This window comes from Camelus ferus, chromosome X, assembly GCF_009834535.1.
Source record: "Camelus ferus isolate YT-003-E chromosome X, BCGSAC_Cfer_1.0, whole genome shotgun sequence".
NCBI lineage: Eukaryota > Metazoa > Chordata > Mammalia > Artiodactyla > Camelidae > Camelus > Camelus ferus.
The window spans coordinates 37,129,261-37,142,875 of NC_045732.1; the positions used below are offsets into that span (position 1 = coordinate 37,129,261).

Sequence of the window (13,615 nt, forward strand, 5' to 3'; positions counted from 1 at the left end):
TTTAACTTCCCTCTGACCCACCTCCATTCTAATCATTTTGGCTCTCTTAGTGCTTATCTTCTCTTTTCTCCAAAATGAACTGCAGAGCCATTTTTAAATCTGCATTTTAAAGTTCACTTTATTTATCTGTTTATACACAACCTTGTTCCCGAAAGGGTTTAAGGTGGCTTAAAAGAATCTAGAAAATACACCAAGGAATCAGTAATGGAAGAATCCGGAATGAAGTGTATAAAAAATGCTTATACAACCCTACTTATTTACTCTGGGTGGGCCACAAATTTGGCTCTAAGCTTTTTAGCAGGCAGTCAGAAAAGGAAACTTAATTAGTTACATCATTTACAGTGTCCATAAAACAAAAACAAGCCAATTACCCAAGCAAAGCACTGTTATTCCTAATATTAAGACCAGAAAGACAGTTCTCTTGAGAGGCTTCATAAAGAAGTCAGTGTATGATGTAACAATCAGTGTTCTCAGTAGCAACCTAATGGGAGACACAAAGATGAATTTCACAGGTTTCTTTTTTCAATAAAGGCAGATGGCATGACACCAACTTAAAAATCAGGAAAAGCAATTTTATCAGGAGTTTGGGGGTTGAGGGGGGAACACAATACAATATGGTCAAGGTACTCAACGCTCTGCTCGCCAAAACCAAAGACACATTTTAGAGCAACAGAGTTTTCAATCCGGTACCCAGAATGACTTCAGAGAAGTCATGAAACCTCTAAAACTGTATGCAACGTTTTATGGATGGTGTGTTTATCCTTCTTGACAGGAAAAACATAGCTTATCAGATACTCAACATAACCAGGTGATACACAAAGTTAGGAACAATTTCTTTATTTAGAAAATCCAGAGAATTAAACAGACTACAAACCATTCAATTCAGATATTTTTATTTATTCCCTCACAGCCTAGCTTCTTTTTCCCCTCTGCAAAAACAAAAACAAAAAACAAAAAAACACCTTTTTTGTTTCCATCTGGTGCCACGGCTTGGGTGAAGGTTTCAAGGTGGTGAGAAAGTTGCCTCCTGGCTGGAGAAAGAGGCTCGGGCAAAAATGATGCAGGGGTGCGGAGGCAGAGGGCTCTGCCAGAGGCCGCCGGGCTCCCGGGGCTCCTAGTCGTGCTTGCAGGTGACCCCTTCGAAGAGATACTCGCCTAGCTCGGCCTCGGGGCCGGCCAGACTGTGGAGGTCGGTCAGGTGGTCACCCATCTTCTTGATGAGCTTCATCTCCTCCTCTAGGAAGCGGATCTCTAGGAATTTGCAGAGGGGAGTGTCTGCATTCGTAGAACCCAGGGCATGCAGATCCAGAAGGGCCTGGTTCAGGCTCTTCTCCAGGGCCACGGCGGCTTCCATGGCGTCCACGCTAGCACGCCACTCATCTGGGGACAGCTTCTGCACGTCCTGTACCAGGGCGCAGCAGCCGCACAGCTTCTGCATCTTCAAGAGACGCTGGGCGCCCTCGCGCTTTTTCTCAGCCAACTCACGGAAGAAGCGGCCCACACCCTCCAGAGCTACCTTATCGCCTTCGAAGTATAAGCCCAGGGAGAGGTAGGTGGACGAGGCCCGCAGGTGCAGGTTGATCAGACGGCTGACGGCGGCCTTCACCTCGGTGGCATAATTCTGCTGGGGCTGGGAGCTCATGGTTGTCAACACTGAGGAGGACTTCTCCATGAAGTATGGTGTGAGGCTGATCCTGGAAGCAGGGTATAAAGCCGCCAAGATGGTGCTGGAAGTTGTGAGTGAAGGGGGGGGGGGCGGCTAGAGGATAGTGAGGGGCGGGGCTAGAGGATAGTGAGGGGCGGGGCCAGATGATAGTGAGAGGCGGGGCTAGAGGGTAGTGAGGCAGGCAAGGGAATGGGGAGGGGGGCTGGGATGGGGGAGGGTCGCCTGGGGTGCGAGGACCCAGTTTGTTCCATCCAAGTGCTGGTGAAGCTAGACAGATCTGGGGGTCTGCTGGGCTCAGTTCCTCAGTCTAACTTTTGGCAAGAAGTTAATTCTTTCCTAATTATTGGAAGGGAGTCTTCATCATTTTGCCCCATTTTTTACCATAATTCCATGGTAAAGTAAGAATGTCTGAGGTAAAAAGGTTAGAAGTATTGATAGTGAAACCCCTCCAATCTTCATTTGTGATTTAAAACTTCCTTGTTTCTTATTTTAGAGCCTGTGTAAATATATTTTCCCCTGCTCCTAATCCCTCACCAACAAGGTGACTATTAGTTCCAGTCTGCCCAGAGCAGTCTTGTTGTCCTGGTGTAATTATTAATAGTGCCCCCTAAATTAATTAATGAATTAAAAAATAGCACCCCCTTTCACACTCAAAAGGGTCTTTGTTTCGAATACACTGAGAAGGACCAAATCCACCCTATGGAATGTGAAATGGATAGAGTTTGTAAGACGTTGAGCTTGGGCATAATTCCCTTCCGTTTTATTAATTAATCATATCAGTAAGAATCCCATCATAAATGTTCTACTATTCAGCCCTCATTTTTTTCATTTGTTGATGCATTTATTCCTTCTACTAAAAGTTTCAAATACTGTTTATGTGCCAGGTGTTTTGTTAGGTACTGGTGGCTTCCTGTGGTTACCCACATATTCCACTATTAACTGAAACACATCATGTGAATGGGCTCTAAAGATGAAAATGTAGGTTTGTAAATCCTACCAAAATAGAAAATAACCCATACAGGATGCGTTAGCCATTCTCAGTTGGAAGATGAGGGCAGAACTAGACGTTCTCATAGGGGCTTTTCCAGCTTTGTGATTCCACACTTAGCATTTTATTTTCCTAAATACCACTTGCCTGGGGCTGTTTCACAATTATAACACTTTCATGTGTTTTCTATCAAACAAGAAGGCATATTCTATTCAGGGTAAATAATATTTGAACCTCAGAGAGGAGAATTTTGCTCTAAACTTTGGATCTAGTTCTAAATGAAAATAAAAATCCATTCTTTTGCAACTACTTTTAAATTTTACTTTCTATGTTGTTGAAAACTGACATCTTAAAATTTCAAAAAGACAGCTGCAGTCTCCCTTCACTGATGAAGCTAAAATATGAACACATATCCTGTATCTAAATACAGGATATATTCTCCATTTTTTTTTTCATGGAGGGCTGTCGTCCCAAAGCATTCTCATATTGCATTTGAGGTTTGCAAAAACTGTTAGAATTCAGGAATAGCACATTTTTCAATCCTGGAAGGAATTAATTGGGTAAAACATGAGTAGTCCTGCAGCCTTTCTGGCCTTCCTTCCAGGGCCACAAAGAGGTTAGGGATGGAGAAGAGGGGGAAAAACAAAAATTCAAATCCAAGAACAATCTGAGCACGTACCCAAATAGGAGAGAATTTATACTGCATGCAATACCCTCCAAATGACTGCAAAGATAACGACCATTTTCTACCTTGTGCATAAACCATTAATCATTATATTGACCTTGTAACAAGAAAATGCTAAGCTTAGAGAAAACTTCACCATATAACATACTTTCTGTATTGCGGCATGTCAGGCTCATTTAATATATTTCAATTTCCTATACATTTACTTATTCTTGGAAAAGAAAAATGTCTATATAAACCTTCGCAGATGAGATAGTTTCCTGCCTTGTGTAAATGTTGATAAATCTTTCCCTCATCACTTTAGAGAGAAGAAAGCCAGTGTGGGAGCTGTACTCTGGTGGGTGGTTAAGCACATAGTCGTTGGAATGGGACGAACAGGGGCTCAAATCCTAGCTGTATCACTAGTTACAAGCGTAACCTTAGGCGGACAGCATAACCTCTCTGAGCCTCAGCTATCTTGCCTGTAAAATGGCAATGTTAATATCTTACAAGCATACCACAAGGATTCAATGATATAATGCATGAGAAAATGCTGCCAAACAAGTAGAAAGCACTAAAAAAAATAGTGCTGTATTATCAATCAGTTTTGCAATAAAATTGTGGAGACCCTGTCAAATTCTATTAAGTAATATCAGAAGCATATACCAGTATGTGTTTGATTTATGTTTCCTCACTGCAGACCTGTTTTGCTGAATCACAATCTTCTGTGGCAATGTCATTTCAAGTATGGAAAAGCACAGAGGCAAAGCTTTGGGTGTCCAAGGTCTAATTCATTTAAAGCATAAGCAAAGTCAGCTTCTCTTACTTCCTTTGGCTAAGTGAGATTCAACACCACTTCCTGAGGTCCTTTGTGACCCTGCCGGCTGTGGAGGGAGGGAAGCAGTGCGTAAGTGGCAGAGGTCTATTTCTTTTCCCAGTTCTCCAGCCCAAGATCATCATCCACTAAAGCAAGAAATATCTAATGACCTTATAGTAGAGGGTAAGATTACAGAACATCCCATATGAATAGTAGAATTCACCTCTTCTCCTTCTCAAATGTAGACTTTGGAATGTTTATGTCTTGGGTCAGATTCCCCAGAAGCAGACCTTGAGATGAGGATTCCTATGCAAGTGGTTTGTTGGAAAAGTGTCCCGGAGAGACCAAAAGAGTGTGTAGGACAGAGAAACAATGAAAGCCAGGAAGCAAGGCTGCAATTTTAGGAAGTCTCAGTTTCATAATCATCCCGGTGTGTAGCTTTGTAGTCTAAATTACACCTAAAGTTTGTTTCAACATGGGCCAAAGGAACTGGACTTTTATATTTCTGTCCATTGCCTAGAGAGACCTTGTTAGAATATGCAGTTGGAGGGATTCTTAGAAACCACGTTCTGTTACTAATGCATGAATCCCCTTAAGAATGTCTCTGATAAATGATCACCTAGTCTTTGCTTAAATACACCCAGGTTACCCAGAACACATTAGCTCGTGAGGGATACCTATTCCATTTTCAGTGAGTGTGATGTGGGAAAACAGAGCCACTTGGGAGCCAAGGTGACCTGAATTTAAACCTGACTCACTTTGTAACTTTGGGCAAGTTACTTAACCTTTCTGAATCTTACTCTCTTTAGCTATAAAATACCAGTAGTAATATTATCTATCTCTTAAGATTACTGTGAAGGTTAAATAAGATAATACAAGGAATTTAGCACAACTTCTGACACATAGTAGGTGCTAAATAAATATTAGCTGCCTTCACTCCTTTCCCTTCTCCATCCTCTCAAATCTCATGTGTCAGCTCCCTGCCTCACAGTAAGTTTGATCCTTTTATTCTGGTTCTAACTTCCGGAAGAATATAAAATAAGCCCAGCCCACCTTCCCACTGGTATGACTTCCCTTCCCCACCGCTGCTCACACCTGGCTCTGTGGGCCTCTATTCTCCAGTCACTCTCCAGAAGGGAGACAAATTCAACCACATCCTTCCCTGGGACAACATACACTTGGAGATCACATCCTTTTAATTTTGATGTATGCGTATCAAAATGGGGAAATGGGTTCTATGTAGAATAGTGTTCTCTTGTAACATGAAGAAAACAAATCTGTCTAATTGGGAAAAAGAGGCACAAAATGATTTTTCTTTCCTTACTGTGCTCCACTGTGACTCTTACAAATGTTTCTTCCAATTTGCACTTGTGTCTTAGCCCTAGTGCTTTCTGTTACTTTTTAAAAGGAGAAATGTAATGTCTCATAGAAAGAAACAAGATTCTGAGTAGAGGTGGCCTCATATTTCAGAAGGGCTGGCAAGTCGGTCCTTGGTGGTTGCCAAGAGGTGGGTTGGACAGACACAGCTTGAGCTGGAAAGAACATCCAGCCTTGAAATTTGAAGTGGCAACTTTTGCAGTGCCACTCTCCCTTCCCCTGCTTGAAGCCCCTGAATGTTCCTTCTGGTCATGCTGACATCTGGCTGGAGAAGAGACTCACCCAGCAAGAGGCTTTGCTTTTCATTATCTATAACATGACCGTGTGTGTGTGTGTGTGTGTGTGAGAGTGTGTGAGTGAAGATGTAAAGACATATATCAGAATGTTAACAGTGGTCTGTATCTGTCTATAACAAATTTGTTACTTTCTACTTTTCTATATTATCTGAATTATTTAGGGAATGAGCATGTACTTAAAATTACCACAGAAAACTCAAGAAAAAAAGACCTGTTTCTATTTTCAAAGAAAAGTGGAAAACTTGTTCTCCTCTTTCAAGTAGGTCATGTGATCTTGGTCCACAAAGCAATGAACAGGGCTCAGTGTTTGTCTCCTGAAGCCAGAGCTGGCTTGATGAATGGCATCCTCCAGCCTTCTGGGCACCAAGCTACTTTGCATTTGAGAAATTAAAATTCAGGAAAATGAAGGGCATCTCTTTACATGCTCCCTCTCATACTCTCTTGGGACTTTGTTGACACTCCTTCTACCTCTACTAGCCACCAATAACCCGACCTTCAGTCTGGGATGGGGAAGAAAGGAGAACCCCTGCTGGACTGAGGTGACTAGTAGGGCACCAGTGCTGCCTTAGACTTCGTCCTTATTCCCTGCTGGGCCTGGCACCGTGATTGACACAAAGAGTCACAGATTCTCAAGGGTGATGAAAACTCAAAGGTCACTTGATCCCCACCCTTATCCCCATTGTCAGTGCTTAATAATTACTTCATGAACAGGTTAAATGTGGCTACTGGTCACTTTAGCTGCTCAAGAGGTTTGAGCCACAGAATCAGATGCCCCAACTCACCCAAACACCATCCCCAGCCAGTCCCCTTTGCCAATGTCCAGGAATCCAAAGACATGACTCAGCATTTATGTCTCTATGACTTGGGGCAGAAGAGGCTACTGACCCATGGTGGAGCCAGCACCAACCACAGGTCCCATTTACAGCTTCAGGGGCTGGTGATGATTGCGTGTCTGGCATCAGTACAAATCTCCCCTCCCATGGTCCCCATGCCCCCTCCTCGGGGTGCATGGACATGGCTGCAGGCCAAAACACAGCACTGTTCCCCAGTTCAAGATAAGGAAATATCTATCTGGGCCTGATGCTCTATATAAGCACCAGATGGGAATGATTAAAATTAAATTAAATTAATGTTTGACAGTCCGTGAAGGGCATAAATTGCATGGTGTGCTGCTTGTCCAATCTGTCATCTTGTTTCCCTTGGCTCAGGTCAACAAACAACAGCCGAAAGCTCCCTCTCTGGGTCAAACAGTAGCTGATTTCTCTGCTATGGAAATGGCTGCTCAGTTTCCTAAGCAGAAGGCCCCTATGCTGCCAAAATCGTGATTAAGATGCCTTAAAAGGCAGAGAATTCTATCTTCTTGCCACAATCTCCAGCAACCATCTCCCCAACACACTATAACAGCAATTACTGGTTAGAATTCAGAAACTGGGAAATCTGAACCTGGCCTAAGAGCGAACCATTGCCAAAATCACAAAGCAAACTCCAGCTCTAATGACAGCCTTCTTCATTCACATGGTTTCTAGAGCATGTGGGCAGTGCTAGTGTGTTATCGAGTTGCAGAAGAATCCACGGTATCACATTTTTAAATCACCCATCTGCTAAAGTACTCCCTTCCAAAGAACTTTCAGATTCAGACATTTGCTCTTTTCCCCCTGTGTTATTCAGGAATCAGGGTTCCAATATTTACAATGTCCTTCTAGCTACTTATAGCCAAAGGAACACTTCAACTTTCGTACTTTTGCACAAGAACTCTGATGAAGTTTTCAAAATGTTTAGTGTATATTCTTTGGTGACAAAGCTCTGTGTTTCCAGGAGTAAGCCAAATTGTAGAAGCAGCAACTAAAGCATGAGGAGGGTGATGGAACTGGGCTGTGCCACCCAGATGGCCCTTAAGGAATGAAACACTTATTCCCCCAGCTGCTGGGAATGCTGCTGGAAGGCGGCCTGCAGCTGTCGGCCCACTTTGGAGGTTGGCTCCGCTGAAGAAAGCCGCCTTGCCCACCATCTCCTCTCCTTCTAAGGTCAGCCCACACCCCAGCTCAGGACGGCGCTGAGCGGCAGGCTTTTCTCACTATTTTCTCTGCCTGGGCTTGTCTTCCAGATTACTGCCTGACTCCTTCCCTGACTTCTTTGGGTCTCTGCTCAAATGTCACCTCGTCACAAAGGCTTTTCCTGATCTCTTTTCTAAAGGAACACAAACTTAGCCTGTCCCCACAGCCCCACCTCCACAGCTTCCTGAGCCCTTCTCCTGCTTTCAGTTTCTTCATAACTCTTACCTCTACCTGACATTATTTAGATACTTGTCTATCATTTAGTTTATTGCCTGTCTCCTCACTAGGATGTAAACTCTATGATAGCTGGGACTTTAGCTGTTTTGGTCATAGCTTTATATCCAGTACCTAGAAAAAAGGCCTAGCACATGTATAGAGGTGCTCAGTGAATATTTGTGAATAAGCAAATGAATGAATGAATGAATGAATGAATGAGTGAATGATTAGTTGCCTACTATCTTAGCTACTTCCTAGTACTTAGGCTGCCTAGCTTTCTCCCTCCACATCCTGAGAGTCAGAGTCCTGCCAGCATAATAGTCAAGAACACAGGCTTTGGAGTTAGGTTGACTCATTCACTTAGTTCACACACAATTACATAGCTCTTAAGCTGTGTCAGGCATTGCTTTTGGTACTTTATTGATATTAATGCATTTTATGCCCATAACAGCTCTAAAAGGTAAGTACTATTATTATTCCCATTTTAAAGATGAAGCTACTGAGCAACAGAGAGGTTAAGTAATTTGCCCCAGGTCACACAGCTAGTAGGAGCCAGAATTCAAACCCAGGCAGTCTGTCTCCAGAATATCTGCCTCTTACGAGCCATATAATTTTGAATAAGTTCCTCTCTGAATTGGTTTCTTTGCCCATAAAAATGGAGAAAATTATGCCTACTACACAGACTTGTAAGCATGAAATGAGGTGATGTGTATAAAGTGCTTAGCACGGTCCCTGATCCACATAAGCACTTACTAAAGGGTAGTTGTTATCATTTTTTGTCCCAGTACCTTGCCTTCCCTTACATCTCAACAGGCTGCACAGCCTTCCAAGTATTACCCACTCCTGACTTTTGTTTCATGTTGGATGCCCTAATATTGACTGCTTGATCCTTGCTGAAGGCCTTGGACGATACACCCACTCACCATTCTGATGCTCTGTGGACAGCCCCAGCATGTCACCTTCACCCTTGACTTCACCCTAGCCTGCCTCACCCCTGTAGACAGACCTAGGGCCAGGTCCACTTCTGCCCTTCCCTGTCAAATCTCAAAATAAAATGATTCTTAGAGGCAGAAGCAACAAAATTCAGGCAGCATGACTTGTCTTTGACAACTAGCCTTGCAGTTCTTTTGGGTTCCCATTGCCTGGTATAATCAATCACTCAGATAAGCCAGAGCCCAAATCTGACCAGGTGTGGTGGCCACTTGCATACACTGCCCAGTTCCTTCTTCAATGAAGTCCTTGTTGTCCCAGCTGCTAGGAGTGCTGCTGGTAGACAACCCTCAGCTCTCAGTCTCTTCAAGAACTGTCTCAGCTACAGAGAGCCACCTTGACCAAAAGGCAGTTTCCCTGATGACTTTCTGAGGCTGCCCATATCCAGTGATAGCTCAGTGCAGGAGTATAAACTCCCAGCCATTTGGGCCCAACTGAGGACAACTCTCAAGGGCCATTCTAGCTCCAGAGCTCCCTGTGGGTCGGCCAAAGCTGTTGTTGGGCCTGCATCACACTCCTTCTGCCCACTCCTTCTTCCCTCCACTCCTTTCCCCAGGGCACACCCTAATAAGCATCCTGCCTCCTATGCTCAGTCTGAGTCAGCTTCCCAAAAAGCCCAACCTACAATATAAGGTCTGGTCCAATTCACTCACACACGTTGTCATGGTCTCTGGATTCCTACAGGAACTATTAATCCCAAGAGACAAAATGGTCTCCCAGAATTACAGCTCCCCGGCCAATTCCCCAACTCATCCCCAATCATTTTTTACTTTTTCTCAGAGGCATGATTAGTCTAGCTTGCCTGCTTACACAAGCACATAAATGAAGTCAGAAAAATGATCTTTCCTGATGCTTGTTAATCAATTGTTTTTTGCCTACGATACATTGCCTTGGCTCAGAGCTTCTCTTTCCTCGAGGAAGTGAGACAGATGATCACAGGTTGCCACACAACACTAGCTCTTTACTTTGACCTATTGAGTCCTAGGAGGATTTATCAGCAAGCAACAAGCTCATTTGACTGTACATTAGAAGCAGACAGAGTCAGTCATTAAGGGAATATAAACAACCAGGTGCTTCATCTGTTTTGTAAAACTGATATATTTATAAACATGCCCTTGGGCAAGGCTCAGTCTCAATGATACCTCCTTTGGGAATAACAAATCCCAAACCACTTATTTGTTATGACCAGAAATGACATTTTGATCTGACTAATCAGTAAAATATCTGTACTTTTAATGGTCCATAAAACCTTAATATGCTTCCTTACATGTCTGATTTCCCAAACTACAACTGGATGAAACTTCTATTTGGTCTTCAAGAATAGATAAAATACCTTCCCTATTTAAGTGTGTGTTTGATAGGCTAATAAAATCAGAAAGGATAAAAATGCAGTAGGGTAAAACTGCTTATTTTTTAAGATTTTCTGTGGGAAGATTCTTTATCTTATTAAGCAGAGCTTCCTAAGTAAATCCTTTGCTCTCACAGCATGCAGCCTAATTCTTACAAAGGAATTAAAGAAATACTTGATAGTCTATTGGTTTCTCATACTAGTTTTTGTTTTATTGTGTCACTCTGGAAATACTGTTTCATTTTTGATCTTAGAGTCTGTCCAGATATCCAACATAGAGCTTGCATTGTGAGGCAGGCTTAGGTACTGATCAATATTCTGTCCTTTGTGTGAAAAATGGTATGACTGATGCTGACCCCAATCTGTACGGACAATTACAGCTGTAAAAACAGATGCTCATCTCCCAGGCCCACCCCAGACATATGTTTTGATTCCTGGTGCTGGGCACTTGGCAGAGATGGGCATTTTGTGTCAGTCAGCTTCTGATACTCCTGGACTGTCTGAAGATTATTTTTAAAAAGTTATGATTCACTGCTGATGAGACTAGCTGCCTCTATTGCCTTCTAGAATCCGGTAACTTCTATGGCTCATGCTCTGAGATTTTATTTCTGTGCCCCAGATATTTATAACCACTTCAGTTCCAGCTCCCATAAAGTGGTTACTTGGATCATTGGAATGGTGAACTGATAAGGGCTTTTAAAAAATGTTCAGTATGAAAAAATTATGGTTGTGAACATCATTATAGGAAAAACTACTGAAGTTCAACATCTGCCCTTAGAAGCTTCAGATTTATTGTGGGAGACAAAATTAAGACAGAGCAATGTTTGCCATCGTTGAAATACGTTGGGTTGTATGACTACTCACATAATCTCACAGTGAATCACGGAGTTCCTTGTTAAAGTGCAGTTCTCACAGGTCTACTGAATACAAATCTCTTCATTGGTGTTGGAATCTGCATCTTTAACAAGCTCCCCAAGGGATTCTCGTGCACACTAAATGTTGACAACCATTGCCCTAGAGGCTGATGATTTCAGCCTGGGCATGGTTCCTGCAATGCCACCACTAGTTAGTGGTCCTCTGTGTTTTGGAAGGAAATGGGGCATTCAGTGACTATCACCACTGAAATGTATGCTTAATCATCGTAATGATGGTGCTGATGCCCCACCCAGAGCTCCTTTACCAGTCTAGTGCACCCATCCCCCAGCTCCTGACTCCATCTTACCAAGAACCAAGATGAGCTCTATTTATTTTATATTTAGAAGCTGTTAGTGTTGGCTGCTAATAGTTCACAGCTGCACTCTACTTTGGAGACTTGTTCTTAACTGACAGAACCCACTTCACCCGGAGATGCGTAAGAGGTTATATACCCGCCAACAGGGCCAGTGACTGACTGGTATTAAGGAGCAAAAGACTAGCCCCTTTGCCTCATGGGAGAAAACTCCGTGGCGCCATCTTGCCCTAGAGCTCTCTGTGGAATCAAGGCTGAGGTTAGATCTCTGCTGAAAGCACTTCTTTGCTTACTTAGCTTCTTCTGCTTTTCCTGCTTCTTTCACTTCCTTAGAGGTTTCTCCTGAGAACACTCCCTCAGTAAGAATCCTCGTCTCCTTGTCTGCTTCTACATTGCCTAAGACAATATTGTTATTCAGCAGTTGGGGAGACTTTTCCAAAGAAAAAAGTTGTAAAAATAATAAAGATTCTGTGAATAAATACAGAGACATTTGTAGCAAGATACAAAAGAAATAGGGGGTTCTTGGTTCCAAGAAAAGTGGGGTAATATACCCTGTTTGTCTCACTCAATGAAGCTATAAAACCTGGACAGAAGGCATGGGGCAGCCATTTGAGGACCCTGAAAAGTAAACAGTAGCATGCAGATTGGGAAAGAAGACATACCAGAATCCAACGGATTACCAAACTGGTGGTGATTTTATCATTTTTTTTCTCCTGCTATCCCTGGCCTAGAATCAAGGCGTCCCTAAACTTAGAAGTGGATACTGAGCAGGGACAGAGAGGGCTCCAGAAGTCCTCTAGTTCTGACTGGAAGGGCAGGGACGAGATCTCCTGATGCTCAGAGAGAGTAGGGGAAATCTTTCAGGTTTTTTTCCCCTTTGCTCTGTTCTCTTGCACTCCAGGAAGTCCTGCAGTGGCAGCAGCAGCAGAGACAGCAAACAGCAGTGGGGGCCTATAGATGCCTAAAACTAAAGGGGGGAACCGTTATGTCTGATCAGAAGAGCTGTGTCCCTTGGGGATGTGGTGACATCCCGTTGCTTTTTTCTCTTTCTTCTCTCCTGCTGCTTGGTCCTAGACATGAGTACAGCTGTGGAAAGCGCACAGCACAGCATAGTAGCTAAAGCCCCATCTTTCTGGGGTCAGAGACTAAAAAGGTGAGCTCCAGAGAAGAAAAAGTCATGGGGAAATTTTGGAGAGTACAGCTTGGGAAAATGACCCCATAAGATTGTTTATGAACTTCTAGGCTCACTGCCTAGCTAAACATATGTGCATCTGACCCTAAACAATATCGCAAAGATTTTGACAACTGAATTATGGGATGGAAGACTGTCCAGGTCCCAGACTGGCCACTGAGTAGCACACATATAAGACAGATCTGAATAGTAATGCAGAGGCTTTGAAACCGAACTGCCACCGGAGGTACAACCCACAGAAGGCTGTTTGGAATGTGCAGCCCGAACCTAAACAAGTTGGTTGCCTGTTAAAAAAAAATCTACATTCCCTATAGGACTTAAACAAGACCCAGAATCTCATAACCCAGAATCTCCCAAAACATTCAAGATAAAATCTAAAATTACTCAGCAAACAGAAAACCAGGAAAAACCTAATCTCACATGGGAAAAGACAACCAACAGACACCAATGCCGTGGTGACACATGTTGGGATATCAAAGACTTTAAAGCAATTATTATTAAAATGTTCCAAGAAGTAAAGGAGAGTGCTTTTGAAATGAATGGAAATATAGAAAGTCTCAGCAGAGAAACAGAATATGTAAAGAGGAATCATATAGAAATTTTGAACTGAAAAATCCAATAACCAAAATTAAAAAGTCACAAGATGGGCTCAAAAGGAAAATGAAAATAGTAGAGTAAATAGTGAATTTATTGGTAAATTATCCAATCCAAACAACAGGGAGAAAAATATTGAAAAAATAATAAACATAGCCTTAGGAAGTTGTAGGAAAATACTAAAC

The 13,615-nt window shown here is 42.8% G+C and overlaps 1 protein-coding gene across 1 annotated transcript in view; it reads right to left on the reverse strand.

The window, feature by feature from the left end:
- Window positions 1-782: 782 nt before the first annotated feature.
- LOC102508352 (ferritin light chain-like) overlaps window positions 783-13,615 on the reverse strand; it is a 49,973-nt gene continuing 37,140 nt past the window's right edge. Inside the window, exon 3 of the mRNA XM_032475837.1 lies at window positions 783-1,694. Coding sequence (XP_032331728.1) covers window positions 1,115-1,672 — 558 coding nt within the window. The 5' untranslated portion in view covers window positions 1,673-1,694 and the 3' untranslated portion in view covers window positions 783-1,114. The remainder of the gene's footprint in view (window positions 1,695-13,615) is intronic.